Source organism: Mytilus californianus, unplaced genomic scaffold, assembly GCF_021869535.1.
Source record: "Mytilus californianus isolate M0D057914Y unplaced genomic scaffold, xbMytCali1.0.p SCAF_11, whole genome shotgun sequence".
In the NCBI taxonomy this organism is placed as follows: domain Eukaryota; kingdom Metazoa; phylum Mollusca; class Bivalvia; order Mytilida; family Mytilidae; genus Mytilus; species Mytilus californianus.
The window spans coordinates 44,846,770-44,869,465 of NW_026262593.1; the positions used below are offsets into that span (position 1 = coordinate 44,846,770).

General features: G+C 31.4%; 1 protein-coding gene and 1 long non-coding RNA gene across 8 annotated transcripts in view; one reads left to right on the forward strand and one right to left on the reverse strand.

Moving 5' to 3' along the window:
- Window positions 1-22,696, forward strand: part of LOC127720172 (uncharacterized) — a 159,541-nt gene that overhangs the window by 129,806 nt on the left and 7,039 nt on the right. The gene's annotated exons all lie outside the window — the stretch shown is intronic.
- The window catches only part of LOC127720149 (uncharacterized), a 28,046-nt gene continuing 13,833 nt past the window's right edge, over window positions 8,484-22,696 (reverse strand). For both annotated transcript variants that reach the window (XM_052226617.1, XM_052226616.1), the window contains exon 3: window positions 8,484-10,287. In XM_052226617.1, the coding sequence (XP_052082577.1) occupies window positions 8,608-10,278 (1,671 nt within the window). In that variant the 5' untranslated portion in view covers window positions 10,279-10,287 and the 3' untranslated portion in view covers window positions 8,484-8,607. The remainder of the gene's footprint in view (window positions 10,288-22,696) is intronic.

The window sequence follows — 22,696 nt, forward strand, 5'->3', positions numbered from 1 at the left end:
TTAATAGACAATTTTTACAAAATGAGTTAACATTTTGGTTTCATTTTCCTTGTCAAAGCAGAAAGTCATCTTTTTTAAAAAGGAGTACTTTGATTTTACAAAAAAATGGAAAAAATACATTTGGATAGTAAAATTTTTGAGCGAACCCGTAACGTAATTGCTGGTTCACTTTAGAAACGTTGTATAGTAAAACAAAAACTCTTTTGAGTTTAAAATCCGCAGCCAGAATCATACAGAAGACTCTAGAGATTGTATACAAACGGGGAACATACCTAATTCGGTAAATACAGCTATATTAGCCGCCTTTGAATTAACTCCAAGTATACTTTTTGCAAACATGATTTAAACTTTTACTGATTTTACTGACAAATATTGTGGCTCAATTGTTTTATAGTACTTTTAAGGGTCATTATCGCACTACAATAACGCATAATAGGACTAACACAAGAATTAAAAAGTTTCATATTGGGGAAAAACAACTGTCTTATCATAATGTACCATTTTCTGTATACAAAACAGTACCTTTAATGTTTTTTTTGCAAAGGAATATTGACTGCATTGGTGAAAATTTAGATCACTTAAATAATATTCATCAATATGTGTAATCTGTGTAATGTTAAAATGCTCGTAATTCATTGTTAACAATCAACTTATCTTTCGCATCCCCCAAACCTTTATCAAATACCATTACTTTTGTCTAGTCAACAATTACAGCTATAAAATGTTAGTTCGACTCCTCAAGAATCCGTTTAACTTGTTTGACAATTAGCAATCCATTTGAGTATTTTGATATTAAAACTAAATCATCAGCATATAAAAGACCGGGCAATTTTGTTTCCTGTTAAGTATATGGATCATACGTGTGATCAAAAAGGGAGGTTAAGTCATTTATGTAAAGAGAAAATTAGGAAAGGCTTACAATACAAACTTGTTTTGACTTGACTATAGATAATAAAACTGCAAAAAGAACTTCTTTCAACAGAAGCTCAAACAGTGATGTAAAAACGTCCCATACATTCAAACTGGTTAGTTAATTCGTGTATAACAGTACACAAATGATTTTTTTTTATTATAGATTAACATAACAAAAACATAAACAAAAATGAAATTATACTTTCAGCTCTATAAAAGAGTTGATTGCTGTTTGCTCATGTTTTTATGAGTGCAAACTCAAAACCTTCATTATAAAGGATTTGATAAGCTGAAGATACCAGTATCTGAAGTTAAAGATTTCTGTATTATACAGAAGGTAATTCTTAACTATTTTAAGTTTCAAAGATGTCATATTCAGAAACATACTTGTGAAAGCAAGATTTTTAAACTCAATTTATTATGATATCTGGAATGAACTAAACATTTGATCGTATGTCCTTTATAATAGTACCTATATTTATGAAAGTACATTTATATACGACGAAAACATTGATCAAACCAAAATACGTTTTAAAATCGATCAATGTATCATATTTGTAATAATGGATACCAGCAATCTTATGAAATGTGTGTGCACATAATGTGCTTTAAAGATTTAACATTATTAATAATAAATGTGTTTACCATAGGCAAATCGCTTATTCAAATCAGATGATATTTATTTGTATATTGAACATTTTTAACGAATTCCTGTTGATATTTAGCAAACTACTGTTTACAATTATATATAAATTTTCAACGTTTAAAATGTATAAATACTTACCTTTCTGTCAGTGTATACATTTATGTTGTTTTCTATTCTTGCAAAATCTGTATTTGATACATCTTTGAATATAGTGCATGTGATAATTCCACAAAATACACTATCTGACATAACGTTCATACTTCAGATTAGAGTTGTTCAAGATATTTATGTTTTGCAAAACTTTGCTTTCTTCGTAAATATCGCTGACAGAACAGTCATAGAAGATTTGAAAAACAGTGAAGTTCATATACATTACAATTAAAGATGTTTACATCTTCAGTAAGATTGGGTTAAAACTGCAGTTTCATATATATTAACTGCATTCCACTAATTTAGATAAGATTATAGGCACAAATTATGTGTATAAGACATGTAAATCCGAAACATATAAACAGAAGCGGTTTAAGATATGACTATACGCGATAAAAAATGGTCTATAATTTCCAGCTGTTCAAGATATTCATTTCTTTAAAACACTTTACTTCTTTGGTAAATATCGGTAACAAAACTGTCATAGAGGATGTGAAAACCAGTAAAGTTCATATACATTATTTACTTAAAGATGTTTACATCTCTAGTTAGATTGGGCTAAAACTGCAGTTTCATGAATGTAAACTACATTCAACTAATTTAAAACAGATTATATGCACAAATTATGTGTATAAGACATGTAAATCCAAAACATAACATGCATCTACCCGAGTACACAATTTATAACAGAAACAAATAACACGTGGTGGTGGTTGAATATTTTATAGTGCCTAACAAGATTTTGTGAGGAAGACGAAATTGACCTTAATCGATCGTATTGAATTTTCATGTCCAAAAAAGGCAGACATATTTTGACTTTATTTACTGACTACTTTTGTTTGGGATTAATTGTAATTATAACATTTTAATGAGACTGAAAAATGTTTTTTTAAGATAAACGATAAATTTTACCTGGCGTAGCCGTGCGTAAAATGTATCTCGTCATTTCTCTTCGAAAAATGACTTGTATAATGGAATAAAACGTCTGATTTGTAAACTTTCTCTTTTTTCTACGGAATAGGCTATAACAAAAAAAAAATGTATCTACTCTATATGTAGAAATTTTTGTGAAAATATAAGAAGTGGCAATTCTTACCTTTCATACCTTTAGTTTCATTGATAAAAATAATATGGACTCGTCCAGTGTCCAGGTTGAAGGTCATCTAAGTTACCTTACACATTCATGCATGTTCTGATTTAATCAATACACGTGTATGAAAAAAAAAATACAGTTTAAAGGTAAACTACTAATAATTTAATCCAATCACGTAAGATTCAATAGCAATGCCCGTTCCACATTATAATAAATAATAGGGGTAAACTGGGTAGGGAGAACATTTTTGCAATAACGAATACAAATTTGTCAACCAAAAGTTTTGCTATAATTTCAAAAATATGTCATTCTGTATTGTTGGTATAGTTTTCGGAACTTTCATTTGCGTATTTAAGGCAATAGAAAGTTAAATCATCAAAAGTCTACATAGTTATTGACTTTATACAGACAATACGCCCTTTTAATACATTTAATGTTTAACAAATAATACTTGGATACAAAGTAAAATCATTTTCTAAAACACTGCAAAAAATTCATTCTGATTGGTATAGTGGTATTGTCATAAGGTGCACTGAAATAAACAGTGGTAAAGCAAACATCGAATTCCCTCACAAAATGTTATCACGCACTATAGTGTAAATGTTATTGTCAATTGATTGAGACATTACAAGGTCAAAAAAGACCAGTAAACTAAATGCCGTATTCGCAGTTAGCGTATTTTATCGGTCACCGGTTATCACATGTAGCATGATTAATTCTCCTATTTATGTTTGTAGAAATAGAGGGATGTACATTTCCGTTTTCTGTATAATATATACTTTTTTAATTTAACTGTTTGTAGACATGTACAGGTATGTGAGGAATTATTACAAAAATAGAAAATTATCCTTTAAAATGGCATCTAAATTTTTTCATAAACTCAATTAGTTTAAATGTAATTGGTACTTAAAATAAACCCAGAATAAAAAGAGTAATTGAATGGATATAGGGGCATTAGGTACGATTTAGACAAAAAATTCAAATTGCTGATGTATTATTAACTGACAAGTGAATAATTCGACCTCATGTGACTCCGTATTCATGTGAACTCCAATCTAACCTCTTAGCTGGAGATGGGTTACACATGTAACATGTGTGTTCAGCTATTAAAAGAAAAATAATGTCAACATTGAAAGTGAAACAAGGGTGAACCGTTTTGTTGACTGATTACATCAAAAAAAAAATAACATCCCTTTACAGGGAAAAACAATGATTAACTTATTTTTTAACCTTAAACATGAAATCAAACAGACCTAGAAAAAATCCAACTGCACGTAGGCGCTATCTATCTATATTTATATTTATGTTTATATCGGGTTATATGACCGTCGGCAGTCTTCGGAGGTCATCTCGATGATAAATTACATGGCGTCTAGACTAAAATACACACGAAATTCTGATGTGTATAATATCGAGCCCATGCATTGTTAATTGTTTATTGTAGACTAATTAAATTTGGATATACATTTTAGTATGTTATAAATCAAATATACGAATTTGAGTCAAATCGGTGAACATGAATTTGATAGTTAAGGCCCCTTTAAATCTCAACATTGTTGGCCTTTTTTTTTACAAGAGTATCATTTTGAAGAGAACATAGAAAAAGAAATAAGAAATAATTCAGAATTTGATATTTTTTGCCATTCACGAAACAACCTATAGCAGGGGCAAGGCTATTCTCATAAAAAAATTCACTGAGTTGATGAATACATTTGACGATGCAGTTGGACGATTAGTTGTACTTGATATAGAAATTGATTAAAGTGTTTTCACACTCATGTGTATATATGCAACTAGCTGTAAAACTAATAGAAACATATTTTTTAAAAAGGTGAATAGCATATTAAAGAACAAGGGATATGAATTACAATAAAAGGTGAAAATTTCAATGCTATAATCAAAGGGATACAAAGATAAAATACTCGCTCAGAAGTGGAAAATGTCCACCAGTAAAAAGTTAAAAATCTTTGATAAAAACCAATAAGTTAACTTAACTGACATTTAAAGATATTTAAACAAAAATAAACAACAACAAAAAAATGGCGAAGAAAAGATAAATCACAGGCTAGTAGGATTGATGGGATTCAGACTTCATACCACTAGTAGAACATTGCAAAATTAAACCTCTGCAGTTATTGATTCTACTGCTCAACAAGTTTTTGCAAAACTAAAGCAAAATTTACAAGAGAAAATTTAAGAACACTCGAAAAAAAACTTAGACATAACATTGAAAAGCAGAGATGAGCAACAATCTGAGAATAACTTTTTAGGTAAGGATATTGAAGAATTTGAGGATGATATTATACCAAAATTTACAAACAAAAAGCAGTTTCAAAGAGTTTCAAACCAGATCACAGGAGAAATGGTTTGAATTCGGGGAAAAAATATCTCATACTTTTTAAGATTAGAAAAACAGAGACAGGTAAAAAATTAATCATTAAATTAAAAGGGGAAAATAACGAGATTATTTCAGATCAAGGTGGTATACTCTGTAGTATTAAAGAGTATTGTAACAAGCCCTGACAAAACGTCAAACGATAAATATATATTTGAGAAAAAGCTATAGTAAGAAATGAATGAAAATTATAAATCAGTATGCGATGGAATACTACAGACGAATGCGCAGATGACATTTACAAATAGAAACTTAATAAATCTCCTAGATTAGACGGGTTAACAGTAAAAATTTATAAAAAATTTAGGGATAATTAAAGCACAGAGTAGTAAATATTCTTTATATTGAATATATTAAAGATCAAACACTTACACATACATTGTACACGTGTATTAACACTTTTATTTTTAAAGGGTGATTCCTAACTTGTCACTAAATAATTATTGTCCTATTCCTTATAATATTAAAGTCAAACTTCTTTCGTAAAGCAGCACGATTAAAAAAGATCTAACCGAAGATTACTAAAGAAGATCAGACTTGATATGTAAAGAATAGATTTATTGTTTGTATTTTTTGTTGTTTTTTTGTTTGTTTTTCTTTATATCTGATACAAGATATTATTGATTACACGTTTTGGATTCTGTAGTGATGTGAAAAAACTTAGTACAGCGATATTCAAACATGTGTCATAAACAATTGGTTGGACATCCGATGACTTCAAAAACACCATGGGTATACGCCAAGGATGTAGTTTATCGGCTTTACTATTTGTTTAATTGGTAGAAATTATGGCGTCACGATTAAAAACAGTACGGATATCAATGATATCAAAACCAAACTGGATGGCTAAAGTCGTAGTATAAAAATTTCGCAACTGGCAGACGACACTACTTTATTTTGTTGTTCCAAATACGACATTTAATTAGCCATGAATGAACATGAAATCTTGATAAATATTAAAAAATAATACAGAGAGGTTATGAGTAGAAAAGCTAAAATCGGTTAAATACAAAAATGAGGGAATGAAATGGATTGATGGACCCGTTAAAAAATATTTTGGGCACTGTAGAGAGGAATGTGAAAACCTAGATTAGATCTACAATCTGTCAATACCTATATTTTGGCATTGCACAAGGTGATGTTTTCTCTGACTGTTACATCTTTACGCTAAATTAAATCCATTGGATGTTGGATGTGTACTGATTGATACTTTAATCTTAGGTTCATGATTTTTTTATTAGTTGTTATTGGCTTTGAACTAGCTGTCACTAACTGCGAATTCTCTCAGATTTATAGTTTGTGTCTTTTTTGTTTTGAGGGATGTATATATTCCCTGTGTCTGTGATTTTGTAAGATATTTTGCGGCTTTGGGTCGATCTGATGAGTTAAGCCCTTTTAAACTGATTTGTATGGTTTGTTCTTATGCTGTATTGTAATACTACTGTCCCAGGTTAGGGGAGGGTGTGGCGCCAGCAAACATGCTTAATCCTGCAACATTCTTCATGAGCTTGTCCCAAGTTAGGAGCCTGTAGTTCAGTGGTTGTCGTTTGTTCATGTCTTTCTTGTTTTCTTATAAATAAGGCCGTTAGTTTTCTCATTTGAATTGTTTTATATTTTGCATATCGGGGCCTTTTATAGTCAACTATACGGTATGGGTTTTTCTTATTGTTGACATCCGTCGTGTTGCCTATAATTGCTTACATCCACTTCATTTGAACTTTGGTGGATAATTGTCTCATTGGCAATCATACGACATCTCCATATTCTTATATGAATAGTTTTATCATTGGAAATTATACCACATCCTCATTTTATATGAGAATTGATGTTAAAGTGGATTAGAACGCGGTAAGTTAACCATAATACACATGCGATATAGTGTATTTGTGGATGAAACAGTCATCAGTTAACCAAAATAAACATGAGCTGTGATGTAAACCAAGATGAGACAGTTAGAAGTTAACAAAAATAAACTTGAGGTGTAGAGTACACGTGCAAACGTATATAAGACAGCGATTAGTTAACTAAAATTTACACGAGACAGCGATCAGTTAATAAAAAGTAAAATATTTTATAGATTGCTATACAAAATCCAGCAATGAACAATTTTCTTTACATAAAATTCATCAGGCAAGCTGATTTAGTAGATTTGTTTGTAATACCACTATGACATGCATTAAATTAGAACAAGCTACTTGAGATAAGCGAAAGAGAACTTTTAACACAAAACATTGGCTATTTATTCAGTCAAAGATAAGTTCTAGAAAAAAATGTTGAGAATTTTCTCTTGAAATTTTGACATCAAGGTAAACAAAGACGATCTCGGTAACAAATAAATTTGGATTTATCAAGTCTAGGTTTCCGCAATCTATAGATAATATCACTCAGTATACTGAGAGAACACGGGACTATTTAGAGAAACTGTGTCATATAAATTATCATCCGATATTTAACATCCGATTTTTTTTTCAAATTAAAAGGTAATAAATTCATATGCGTATGCATTGGTTGTCTGATACTTTAAATTCATTCGCTGTAGTACTCTTTGAACATAAATCAGCATTTCCTTCCAATGTGATACAGTCTATGCTTCTGGACATTTTTGTATATTGTAGGAATGTTTTGATCAGTTACATGAATGAACACATTTTAACAATTTTAAATACTTTCTGACCTCTCATAAATACTGCCGATTTCAATTAAATTTTGTAATGAGACTTCATGAAACCTGTAAGGACCGTTGTCTCTGATCTTTTTTTTTTCTTGAGAGGCAGTATCCAACCAACACTGCAGTATCCAACCAACAGCAGGAAGCGAGCACGTTTTGACCCGGCATTTGTTCCCAATGCTCTACAGTTTTGTACTTTTCACTTTTTTTTATTCGAGCGTCACTTTTGAATCATTTTTAAGGGAAGCGTGTGTCTGGCGTGTAAAATTCAAATCCTGGTATCTATGATGAGTTTATTTCGAAATGGTGTGCAGGTGTTTATTTCTGTGTTCAAGTCAGCGGTCACACTGTTGGTTGCTGCAATGCTCAGGCTTTTTATTATTTGTTTTAGTTTTACGATAATTGGTTTAAAAGGGCATATCACATGTGGGAGGTTTGTGTTTGAACCACGTTGGGCTATTTATACTGTGTTGGTCGTTGTTTTTGTCTTTGTGTATATGTCTTTTTTCGGAGGAGTCTTGAGTTACTGGTTAATACGGTCTGTTTTACTGTGCGGTAGTTTAGGCGATTCCTGATATCCCTTTTATGTATTACGTATTTAATGATCTAAACGTTTGCTAAAGGAACAAAACTTTTAATGATATGTTATATTATTCTACGTATTCTAATATAACAATAACCATAAGCAGCAAAGAAGTATAATAACTGAAAAGAATTACACATTAGAACAATAAACTAACTCGTTAATTTTCCTTGTATAAAAATGCCTGGGCATTTTTACCATTGCACATTAAAAGAAGATGTTTTTCAAAATATACACTTGTTGGATTCTTAATCCCGTGGTTTTTGTTACAAATTACTTTGGCAATGTTCCCGTTCAAGTTAGTTGACACAATATTATTTGACTTACACCCTGCTATAAAAATGTGATTTTCGTTTGATGATATGGACATTGGTGATCTTAAATTTGAATGTTTATGTTTCCAAAGAGCGCATCCTTTCATATCATAACACTGCACTGTGTCATTGCAATTGTCAGAACAGTAAAGTCTGTCATTTTTAACATGAATATAAAATATTCCTTTACCTTCAATCGGTAAAGAAGACCATAACTGCCCACACAAGTCCATAATCAAAATCCCTTCATTCTTGACGATAACAAACAATCTACCTTTATCGTATGAAATACCAAAACATTTGTTTTTGAAAAAGATTTCGTGTTCCGATCGATTATTGGTTGTATTGATCATTTCGATTCTTTTGCGTGTACTCCATGGGAAACTCAAGGCAAGTTTGTCGTTGCCAATCACGGCGATATCAAATGGCCTACTGGACAATTTAATATTGCGATCATGAGTACCGTCTTCATTAAAAATTATTAATCTTTTATTACGAGCTTGTGAATCTACAAAAATCATCTGTTTGCTGGGAAGTATGGCACAATTATCTATAATGCTTCTCGGTGGTATTTTGATTTCCAAAGCTTTGCTAAATTTAGAAATAGTTTTTGATTGAATGTCTATGGGATATTGTCCCTTGATCTTCTTGAAAATACAGTAACCTTTATTTAATGTCTCAACTTGAATATTCCCGAATGACTTTATTTTCCCGCACGTAGCAAATATTTCTGGATTTTTCTCAATGGCAATAGTGATGCTTTGGATTTTCTCTAAAAACGATGTTACCCTTACTTCCTCGGAATGAAGATCTTTATCGAGGTCTCTTGCGCCTATAAACGTTTGCGTATCGGACGCATATTCTTTCAAAACATGCATCTTTTCGTGTATTTTTTTAAATCCATTCAAATGATCGGTAAGGAACTTAATAGTCTTATCGATTTCCATGTTATATTTTTCTAATTTTGCTTTTAAATCTTCAGTAATTTTATTTTCTACCTGGTCAAGCTGAGCATCTATGCATTTTCTAACATCTTTAACAGTATCTAGGATTTCAATTTTTTGTTGTTCAATTTCTAATTTATTGTTTTCTCGATCTTTTATAATGTCTTCTAATTCTTCCATGATGTCAATGATATTGTTTTCTAACACCGAGACAAATGGTGACATTTTAGCATTCTTAGTGACATCACTTAATCGGACAGCGGGTTCACATTTTCTATGAGAAGTATATGTGCATGTCAGACATATAAACTCACTATGTGTGGAGCAATACAAGTCCTTTTCTTGATCATGACCTTCACAGTACTCATTATGACGTTTCTGTAGTGATTCTAGCATTTGGTTGCTTTCTACTGATATTACATGATGACTCCTTGAAGATCTATGTACATTGTGGTGTTCATAACAGCTAACACAAAGAGGCTCTTTACAGTCAATACACCATTTTGCAGCTTCTTTTGTCTTGTCTTTGAATGCACACGGACTGCAAAGATCCTTTTTGTCACTAACATCCATATTTTAACACTATAAAGAAAAGCAGAAAAGTAATTAAAGCTACTGTCATTACCAAAACTGAACTATTAATTTTGTTGGTGCATTTTTGCCAGATTTAGAAATGAAATGTAATTGAACCCTACAAAACTAGATAATTCATCTTTCCCAAAAAGCTACAGACGAACAAACCAAATAAATGCAATTTGGCCAGCTGAAGGACGCCTCCGGGTGCATTGAAGACCCATTGGTGGCCTTCGGCTGTTGTCTGCTCTATGGTCGGGTTGTTGTCTCTTTGACACATTCCCCATTTCCGTTCTCAATTTTAATGTCTATGAGTCATAAATCAAGTTCAAATTTGAATCAAGTTATGATTTCAATATGAGTTGTATAGTAAAGGAGAGTCGAAAAATCCAAAAGAGGATATCAAAGGTAGAAGCCGAAAACGAGCTGACGCTGCCATGGCAAAAACACAGAAAACCGGACTGAGCAACACAAATCCTGCTTAAAACCTGCACGGGCTGATTTGATATGATCCTGAAGTGTAAGTAGATGCTGCTCCACATGTTGCACCCATCGTATTGCTCGGATTTTCTGTGAATGCGGGAGGCAGTTCTAGTAAAACCTTTCTATGTACACATTGTCATTTTAAGGGTACGAACAGAGAAACGATCAATAGTGCTTTAGTTTCGGCGAAATAAAAGTAGACATTTTGTAATTTTGGACTTCAATTATGCGACGAGGCAGAGCACAAATAAGCTAGCCTTTTCAAATGGTATTTGCACATAAGCCGTAAGCAATATGCATTGTTATCTGTATAAGAGCCATTTAAATTCAAGAATGATTTCCAGTTGAGTTATAAATACACTAATAGGAAGGCATCACATCAACTGAATATATCAAAATCTTTGAGTCGTTAAGTAAATAGACTCTGTAAGCTATTTTACACACTTCTCAACCGAGCACTTATCATTTTTTTTGTGTGCTTTGGCAGGGCATTTTTGTCAATGAAAACTGTCCTAAGATTAAAAAATGATACGATAATGCTACCATTTTATACTACGGAGGTTCTTTTGAATATAGCTGAAATGTGTACTTCGCACATCAATGAATAAGAACTATGACATTAGAAACATTTAAGATTATAAATAATACAGCTTTTTTTTTAAACATGATATAAGTTCATATTAAAAATTAAGAAATAATTCATGGAAGCCATAGATTTGTTGGAAATTTACACATGGCCTGGGCCGTGATATTCGAATTTTATCCTGAGCGTATTTGTCCTATTTTGATTCTAATAGGACAAATACGATAATTTAAAAAAATTAAGCGAGGGTGGGTATGCCGTGTGTAAGGATGTTTAATTTTACCCTCTGTTAGATAAAGATAAAAATGTCCAATAAAGCTATAGCTTGCAGGAATTATTTCTTAAATAACCGCTAGAAAAAAATGTGTTTAATTCTTTTAATTTCTCGACCCAAATATTTGCCATTTTTAATTTACATTTTTTTCTCCTAAGCTATCATCAAATCCACAGTTGACATTTCGTAACTAAGGAGCCGCCATGCTGAAATCAGTAAATGTGCGAATAATGCAATAAAATTGAAAATAAAACAAAACCTACCTTAAAACATATATTTTAATGCAATATCAACCGAATTCGGAGTGTTCACGCAACGGAAAAAACCTTCAACTTTGGCGTTTTCGTTCGTATGACGTAATGTTTTGAAATGACTTTAATGCGCCAAAAACATTAATTTTACAGAATTTTATTTTATATTGATTTTATACACTTTTTCCGATTACTGATGCATTAATGATTTTTGTTATGCATCAGAATAAGAATAAAGGTTCTGTAGATTGTTTTCAATTGCAATTTTTGACACAGCGAAATCGGCATAGCGTTTGAACATAGGTTACGATACATGTTGATTTACGTGGAAAGTGTATTGTAACAGTCATTATTGTACATCTCTGAGTCTGCGCTAAGTATAGATATATCGAGAATTTTATCACGGTGTTGTTTAAAAAGCGAAATAAGCACGTCATATTAGAATTCTTAATAATAGTTCAGGCTTGTATTCTAATATACTGAATTTGGTTCAAGTAAAAGACCTGAAGTTAGGGTAAAAAATACTTTAACTTGCTGCAGCTATAATATAAAACAGTTTGTCAAACATTTCAGGAGGGCAAACAGTTTCGTATTTTAAGAGTCGTAAAGAGTTCCGGTATTGTTTAGAATGTCGCTTTTCTGCATGGAGGTGATGTTTATGCTTTACTTTGGTTGCATTTTATCTTCTAAATATTAAATAGATTTGTTACGTCTAGTTTCATAAATATTGTACTTGTTGTTTATTCAGTTCATTTTGCATCTGATTTCCTCCTTCTTGCGTTTTACTTTTTCAGATAAGTGGTAATTTTGTAATACTTATGCTCTATTTGTAATGTTTAATTTTGCTTGCTTAATATTTAGTGATTTTAAGTAATTTTCAATATATTGTTTGTATGTGCTTTTTTTTTATCGTAAATTACATATTTCATATATTCAGATAAAAGCTCAATATATACTTCGAATCGACATAAAGTTTTCTGATGCTATTTCAAAATTTAACATGTGTTTCTTTGGAATTTTGCTATGAAAATTATGTTATACAGTATGAAAAGTATATTGAAAATAACAAATGTTTAAAAATATTTTAGTAGGAGTGCATTTAATATACGTGTTTAAGTAATGTTGAGAAATATAGGTGTAACTGAGTAGATGATTTCATGTATACCCTAAGAGATATTGTTAAAATATTTTCAACAACAGTACGACAACAAAAGAAGAAATAAATGGCATATGAAACATATCAACAATGTCACCATAGAAAGTCGTATGTACTTTTAGATAAAAATTTCCCAAGGAAATATTCAATATCCCAATGAGAAAAGCTAGAGTTCACATGAGAAAATCTTAAGTTCCAATGAAAAAAAATCAAAATCCCATGGGAAAATGAATTTACCATGGGGACTGTAACAGCAAAATTGTACCATAAAGAACAAAGACTTTAGAATATGCCAATAAGAACAACCTTTAGTTTGCACTGATAAACCAATGCAGTAGTTTATTCAAATATATAAAAGTGGTTTCTTTACATTTTTATCTTCTTCATGATATCAATTATCATGCTACTATTTCAACAAATGGCTTTATCAAACTTAATTTTAATATGACGATTTTACTTTTGCTTTGGAAACAAAACAATGTTCTAATTTCAATAAAACATGAGCTGTACGCGAATGACGTCACAATTGAAATTGCAATGTTAGTTGAATTTTTAACAACGCTGAAGATCAACATTGACATTTGTGATGGTGTTGCTCGCTAGGAAATTAAATAACTGCATTCTAAAAGTAAGTTTTTATGTATCTAGATATAGGAAGATGTGGTATGAGTGCCAATGAGACAACTATCCATCCAAGTTACAATTTATAAAAGTAAACAATTATAGGTCAAGGTACGGCCTTCAACACGGAGCATTGGCTAACACCGAACAGCAAGCTATAAAGGGCCCCAAAAAATTACTAGTGTAAAACCATTCAAACGGAAAAACCAACGGTCTAATCTATATAAAAACGAGAAACGAGAAACACGTATGAACTACATAAACAGACGACAACTACTATAATCCGATTCCTAACTTAGGACAGGTGTAAACATTTGCAGCGGGATTAAACGTTTAAATGGCACCAAACCTTCTCCCTTTTCTGAAACAATAGTATAACATCACAGCATAGAAAAACACACTATAAAATATCAATTGGAAGGCTTAACTCAATCAAAAAACGTAAATTAACACACAATGAACGAATAATTTGACCTGTGACACCTGAATGCAAATACACAGTTAATAAAAAATAACAAAGGATAAATAATTTAAGTCAAAAGTAAATAAACAGGCTTAAACAAAGTTAAAGTATGATATCACTGTGAAATTTCAAACAATTTTTAGAAAATCATCACTTTTGAAGAAACCTGCGTTATATTATACACAGGTAAATGAAAATAATTTTGTTGTAAGGTATACTTCTTCTTCTGTGTGTATAAAATCTTCCGTTTAGGAATACCAAGAAATTTCTTTAATATCAACAAAACTAATCTAACACTTGGTACATATGGGGTGAATATCAACAATAAAAATATACAATTAGTGCTAGATAAAACTTCCTGTACAGGTCCAAAAACAGCATCTAAGGAAAAATGAAATAATTTTGATAGGAAGCAGGACAAATCGCCCCACTGGAAAATCGCCCCACACCAAATCGCCCCACTTTTTCACCAATTCGCCCCACTTTTAAAAAATCGCCCCAAACTGGTTTACCAACTCGCCCCACTTTTAAAAAAAATCGCCCCACTTGTGAAAAGGGTTAAATCCTGTTAATTTTTCTCCTGCCAACTCGCCCCACTTAATGGAATAATGTAAACCTAGATGAATATATTATTTCAGGTCTGCCAACTCGCCCCACTTAACTAGAAAAATCTTCTACACAGAATACAAAAAAACGAAAATTTACTAAATCATTATTATTGACATTGAGTTGGCATGACTCAACTTGATTCATCAGGTATTTTCTATTTTTCACTGGTTGGGCTTGTTGGCATTCACGTCACAGAAAATACTGATACTCACTTCTTTATGCTTTATTTCAACAAAAAGAAAAGAACTACAAAATAGATATAAGAAGATGTGGTATGAGTGCCAATGAGACAACTCTCCATCCAAGTCACAATGTGTAAAAGAAAAACCATTATGTATAGGTCAAAGTACTGTCTTCAACACGGAGCCTAGCTTGGCTCACATCGAACAGTAAGCTATAAAGGGCCCCAAAATGACTAGTGTAAAACCATTCAAACGGGAAAAACATGTGTATCTAAGGTTTTAATAGGTATTGATTTTATTTATAAGTGGGGCAGGAACATAGATATACAACGGGATTGCATCTTTTTTCATAAGTGGGGCGAGTTGGCATTACTAAATTCATCAGGATTTATCTATTTTTCACAAGTGGGGCGAGTTGGCAGACATTATATCAGAGGGATTTTTTCCCTTTTCATAAATGGAGCAATATATCCAACCTATTTTCAATGGGATTTTATCCTTTTCATAAGTGGGGCGAGTTGGTAAACAAAAGTGGGGCGATTTTTAAGAAAGTGGGGCGAGTTGGTGAAAAAGTGGGGCGATTATGTGTGGGGCGATTTGCCAGTGGGGCGATTTGTCATGGATTCTTGAAGATATTCATAGTACGAAGAAGTGAAAATTTGTAGTAAATTAAATACCAAATAATCAAAGCTGGTATATTGACAAGATCCATGTTAACATTAAATAACAAAAAAGCATTACAAATAGTATCAACAGGTCAAATTAAAAAGAAAGTACGATTTGAGAGTTCTCGCAGTTACTGACAGCTAGTTAAAAGCCAAAACAATTAATAATAAAAAATCATGCATCAGAGACTAAAATCAACTAAAATACATCCCAGGGATCTGTTCTGTTCATTTTGTATCGTTAAACTGTTGATTTTCTATAACGTTTTTAGTTCATCAAATCAGAACGGCTGTCTTTCGAGCGTGTATTATAAGTCCGCTTCGAAGTACAAAAGTTCCAAGTTTTCCTATTGGAATCGAAAAAATTCTATCATGCCATGCTCTATGTTCATTTTAAAACGGGTAGGCATTATATTTGTCAACAGTTTACACTTTGCTTACGCTCGGTATAAATATATTGACAAATATAATACCTAAACATGTTAAAATGTGCATAGAGCATGGCATGAACGAATCATGTCGTAATTCAAATTAAAAAAAAACATGTCAATACACAATGTTATATAAAATTGAAAATGTTTTGCTTCTGTATTAAAAATAGAAATTTGCAGTGTAAATGAATATTTGTGTTTGAATGTTGTATGTTCCAATAAATATCAAGGTCTAGAGAAAAATCAACTTTTTTGCTGTTTTTCTTCCTTTAAGGTGTTTCAAATGCATGGCATTTGTTTTTCTGACTTGAAAACATCTAATATGATAATCAATATATACAGCTCAAGCATTCATAATGTTGACACTAACAATGACAAAATTGAAACTATAACATTTTAACATTGTATATAAAAATAAGGAGAAGTGGTATGATTACCATGAATACAACTATCCACCAAAGTTCAAATGAAGTTGATTTAAGCAATTACAAGCAACTGTGCGGCCTTCAACATCGTGAAAAACCCATACCGTATAGTCGGCTATAAAAGACCCCGACATGAAAAATGTGAAACAATTCAATTGATGAAACTGACGGCATAAAATATAACAAAACAACTTACGAAAAACAAATTAAACAGATATGGACCATTGACAACCACTGAACTACAGTCTCCTAACTTGGGACAGGACATAATTTGGTTTACATTGTTAAGGTCTGGTTTTTCTGTGATGAAGCATTATTTCTATCACAGTAGGTATTTTACATGACCTGATTCAGGTTTACAGCCCCTACACGTTCTAAGCAAATACCAGTAAAACAGAGGTGATAACATAGTTGTTAATTTGCTTGATCAAGACAGAAAGTTGTGATACTCTGCAATGCAGGTATATATCGTAAGGGGAATAGGATCTTTGGACGTCAACAAACAAACACAAGCACTATTTAAAATGTTATAAGCAGGTAGGCATACAATGCTATCTTGAAGTATAATTGTAACAACATACAACAACAGAAACATGTGTATGCTCATCTTGAATAAGTTCATATGAAAAGGGCTTGGCTCTTAAGGTCTTCACTAAACACAAAAACAACTTACAAAATTACTGAAACCACAATGTAGTACTGTATCAATTTTAGAATATAACAAAGTGCTCTCCACCAGTGAAATTGTAGGATTTTGTGTGTCTTAGTTGTGAGGAATGTAAATCATGTTTTAAGTAAGTGATTGTCCTATTCATTAGGCCTACTAAAAGTTAAAATCACAAAATGTTAATAAATGATAAACAACAGCCCGAAGCACATTTATCAGCTGGAATTAATTACATTTTATTATTGACATTGATTAAAAAATTGTAAAATAGTTGAACAAATAAAATTATCAAAATACATTGAAGTTTACTGGTGCAGTAAAAATTGGTACCGTTAAAGTTATAATTTGAATATTAATAAAATTGCTATAAAAAAAAACAATAACAAAGCAATGCAAAAGGAAAGAAAGAAAAATCCTTTAAACCAAAAACTTAAATCTTAACGCTATTACACTAATAAAACATTTTAGATTACTGGATCGACGGTTTGTAAGAATAGTATTTACATTTAGGAATTAAATCAAGTTGAACCTTTGAATTTCATTTAAAAGGCATTTTATTTGAAAATTTTAATTTTAGTTAATTACCTTACTTAATGAAATCGTATTTGATGTAAAGAGTTGGATTCAAATATTGTCTGTGGAATAAGATTTAGTTGCTACTAAAAACATTTATTGATTAGAACTGTAAATAAAAAAAGACACTTTCTCACTGAATTACATTCATCATTCACAATTAGGAAACTTTAACTATTCCTACCATTTTATCGTCTTTGTTGGGTCATCTAATGCCTATCATATAATTGATTAAACTTTCCCTTATTATTTGATAGTCCCTACATTACCTGGGCATATTCATAAATGAAATACCTAAAAGAGGAAGGCATGCATTAATACTAAACATCGCTCTGATAATGAAACGAATTCGTGATTAAGGTCAAACAATTTGAGCCTTGAGCACTTTACAATATTCTAAGTTTTTAATAGAATGAAAATCTCTTTCTTCATGACAAGTATTCCCTAACGCTCGTACTTTACCATGAAGAAAAGGATTATCATTCTCTTACATATACTGTGAATACATGTTAACAGACAATTAACCGCTAAATGAGTGAATAGTATTTGTATAATGAACTTTCAATGGTACGAATACGAATACGAAAGTTTTATTTTGATTCGGTTTACATATAACAGTACAAACATGAGCTCCTGAGAGCTTATTACCGAAAAAAAATAACACATACATAACATTAAAACACAGAATGGTGATTTTAAATAAGTTTTACAAGTTGTATTTTTATTTTCAAACAATCAATGATAAGATATCACAACAGTTTGTCACTTTCAGAATTCTTAGATAATGGAAAATCAATAGTGAGACCTTTTTAATTTAATACATATCCAAACTTAATATTGTTTGCCAAATGAATAAAAAAATAATTGCACTTCTTAACATTCGGGTACCCGTCATCTCATAAGTATACAATTCAAGTTATGTTGAATATTTTAATTACTATCACAGATATGGTTTTGTTTTCAAGATGGTGATAAAAGACTGTTGGACGTCAAGTTGCCAAAAAAAAAAATGCATATTCAGGAAGATAAAATGTTAATGAGATCTGAATATAAACCCTGTTTTGTTTCAAAATGGCATGCTGGGTTGAAATTTTAGGATGCTTAGTTCAAATGCTAACAGTCTGCAGGAAGACACACCAACTCTCAAACTTTAGACTATACACATTAAACCAGATATTATTTCATATTCAGTCTTAGTTAACCAAGACTGAATATGAATATTTTTTAATCGACAATGTATTTGTTGAGTTTGGAGGATTGATATTTCAACAGACAGTTGGTATTCCAATGGGTACTAATTGTGCACCCCTTCTGGTGGACTTGTTTTTGTACTCGTATGGAGCAGAATTCATTCAGAACCTTCTAAAAGACAAAAAGAAAAAGCACCTTGCAAAATTCTTTAATTTTACTTTCAAATATATTGATGATGTCCTTTCACTGAATAACCCAATATTTCAGTCAGTACTTACATCTCATATATCCCAGTGACCTTGAAATTAAGGATACTACTGATACAAGAAAGACTGCTTCATACCTTGATCTTTTCCTCAATATTGACACAGATGGACGACTTTATACTAAAATCTATGACAAACGGGGTGATTTCAACTTCCCAATTATCAATTTCCCATTTCTAAGCAGTAACATACCCTCTGCTCCGTCGTATGGTGTTAACATATCTCAATTGATACGTTATGCTCGTGCATATTCACACTATACTGACTTCATATAGAGGAGTGTGCCCTCACCCAGAAACTGCTCCAACAGAGTTATGAGGAGGAAAGATTAAAAATGACACTCCGTAAATTTTATGGACACCATCACGAATTGGTTGAACTATACGATGTGTCTGTGTCTGAACTTATTAATGACATTTTAACCACGTCTTAGATTGTAGTTCAACATCTATGTCGTCTGTCTGCTAAGTACCAAACGTGACCTATTCCCGAAAATGACTGTTAAACATGTGTGAATTTGCATTGCTATAGGACGTGTCTCGGTATTTTGTACATCCAACATTCGTGTATTTATTTTTGATGTTTCTGTTAAAGTTTCGGTTGAATAATGTGTTATGTCTTATGGTTTGTTGTCCAAATAATTATAAAATTGCCCTTCAATACCATCATTGTCATATTCCCGAAAATGACTGTTATACCGAGTGTGAATTTGCATTGCTATACGACGTGTCTCGGTATTTGGTACATCCAACATGCATGTATTTACTTTTGGTGTTTCTGTTATGGTTTCGAATGGATTATCTCTTATGTTTTATCGTTTGTACTTCAAATAATTATAAAATTGCCTTTCCATAACATCATTGTCATGAAAATTGTTTGGACAAGTGATATCTTGTGGTGTCTGTCGTTGATAGAATATGTTCGTTGTTGTTCTGCGGTTTGCATGTTGTGTCTACTATTATATTATGTGTTTGTGCTGTATTTCTGTCACGTAGTGTTGTCATTTTAGCGATATATTTTTTAACATTGTCATAAAGCGGGAGGTAGTGGTTAGCCATTAAACCAGGTTCAACCCACCATTTTTTCTTAAAATGTCCTGTACCAAATCAGGAATATGGCATTTGTTATCAAATAGTTCGTTTCTATATATGTTGGTATTTGTTTTTGTTGCACTTCAGTTCCTGTTGTTCCTTTGTTTTCCTCTTATAGTTGATGTGTTTCCCTCGGTTTTAGTTTGTAACCTGGATTTGTTTCTGTCAATAAATTTATGACTTGTGAACACCGTTATACTACTGTTGCCTTTAATTAGTTAACATTTATAAAAAAAGGGATTTTTCTTATGTATTAAAAAAATAATTAAGATGTGTTTTATAGTACCAGGGACAAACGCAATTATGCAAAAGATAGAAACCAAAAGATAAAATTTAGGAACAACATACTATATTCTATTAGACTTAAATAATCTTCCTTAATTACATCTTTAAACTGTTGATGACATTATACTGTGTTTTCTCTATATATACATAAGAAGTTTGATCATATAATAAAACAAATGTAAATATGAAATTAAATGCAACTGATATCTGCACTTTTGCAATAAAGTTTACTGTCCAGTAAAAACCTACAGACTGTTTGAGACACCCGAAACACCATGGATGGGAACCAACGATTTTGCAAAATATTGATATTAAATAATACTGTTTAATTTTGTTTTACTGAAAAACCTATAACAACAATACTATAATTTAATTCTTATTTTCTTGCATCATATTTTTAACATTTCATGACAATTGTATACCATAATCTGAAAATGTTAGTAGTTGGTTTTGTTATTGTTATAAATTCTACAAACAAGGCTAATTGAAATCAATTGATAGATTTTCATCCCCGCCCACCTCTTTGAGATTGTCCTACCCATATATTTTTTTATCTTTAAAAATTTGCGATTTCCGGATGTTGTTTTTTTTTAGAAACCGCTGATATTTGCGTTTGATTCAAAACGTTTGTTACAAATAGCAGTTTTCGTATTTCTTCGAGTAATTTACCAAAATAATTAAGTCGACAAATTCAGCTGCTTTATGATGACAATATTATCTTCCGAGAATAGAGACTGATTACGAGAAGAGTATGCAATATTCGGTTACGAGTAATAAGATGGTGTCCAAGAACGCAAATCGCGGTATGTCATAAATTTCAGTGATTAGAAAACTGTGGATTTTTTTTATTTACACAATGACTTTGTGTCAGGAAATTTAGACTGTGAATGATATTCAAAGCGCAAGAACCATGGTACAAAAACATGACTGGAATAAAGAAATTGACACAAGCACGAACTTCTGTGACTTATGACCGTAATATATTGAGTACAAAAAGTCGGCAAACGTACAAAACGTATTAAAGCAAAACGTTATATTTACCCCAAGCTGTCGTTTTTTGTTGGTTTTTTTTTTTGACAAACAACAAACACCCTATGTTCCAAGCATTTCAATAGAGTCATTAAACAACTTCTTCTTTTTGGTTAAGTTCATGTTTTACATTTTATATACGTACCTTGCATAAGAATCTTAAAAGCATAAACCCTAGTATTTTCAACACAGTTAGAGTTTTCATTTCACTCTAGATCTGTACTCATGATACTAGTGTTACATACCAATGCATAAACTTCATTTTATGCGCACTACACACAATAGCTTAGAAAGCAAAATAGATTTGATGTAGGCAATCTAAAAGTGAGCATTTCTCCACGTTTTTACTATTTACTGAAAATCGTTTTTCAAAGCGATAAATCATATACAGAACAGTGGTTGCCAATCAGAAATATGTCTTTTTTAGGAATTTGAAAAATTATGTAGAATGCCTTATATATACATGATATAAGCTTATTATTTCCCTTGCACACGAAGAACATAGCACAAAAGGGTTAAGGAGGAAATGAAAATTAAAACATAAAAACCTCCCGCCCGCCCCATTAAAAAAAAATCTGGATGAAAAAAAACACCAAAGATGCCAATGTAGAGAAAAAGAAGCGTGGATATTCAAAATGAAATGAAGGGATTGCTTTATTTAGAAAAAAAATAATGTAACTTATGAAGTATAACTTTGTTCAAAACACATCAAAGTTTATTTTCAAAATAGTGATATAATTTTTATACTGATACTGCATCTCTTATATTTTGCCATGAGATGAAAATAAGTTCCCATGGTTAAATAATAATCTCCGGCCGTGGGAACAAAGTTTTAAGAATTGTTTGCATAAGTACTTTATATTCCTATAAGAACTTTAACTTTCCAACAGGACATTTAGATTTTTCCCTATGAAACGTTAGCTTTTACCCATGGGAAAATTTAAATTTCTTATGAAACGTTTATTTTTAAAAGTACATGTGATCTTCTGAGGTGATATTGGTGACATGCCATTTTTTTCATTTTTTTATTGCACTACTGTTGTTAAAAGAAATTTTACAATGTTCATTACTAATAGAAGTCACAGTTGCCTATTCTGGAATTGCAAATTTGTCCCGCACAGTGTCATGGTTACATTGTACAAGAGCGCAGTTATTTGTTCACATTTTAAGGGC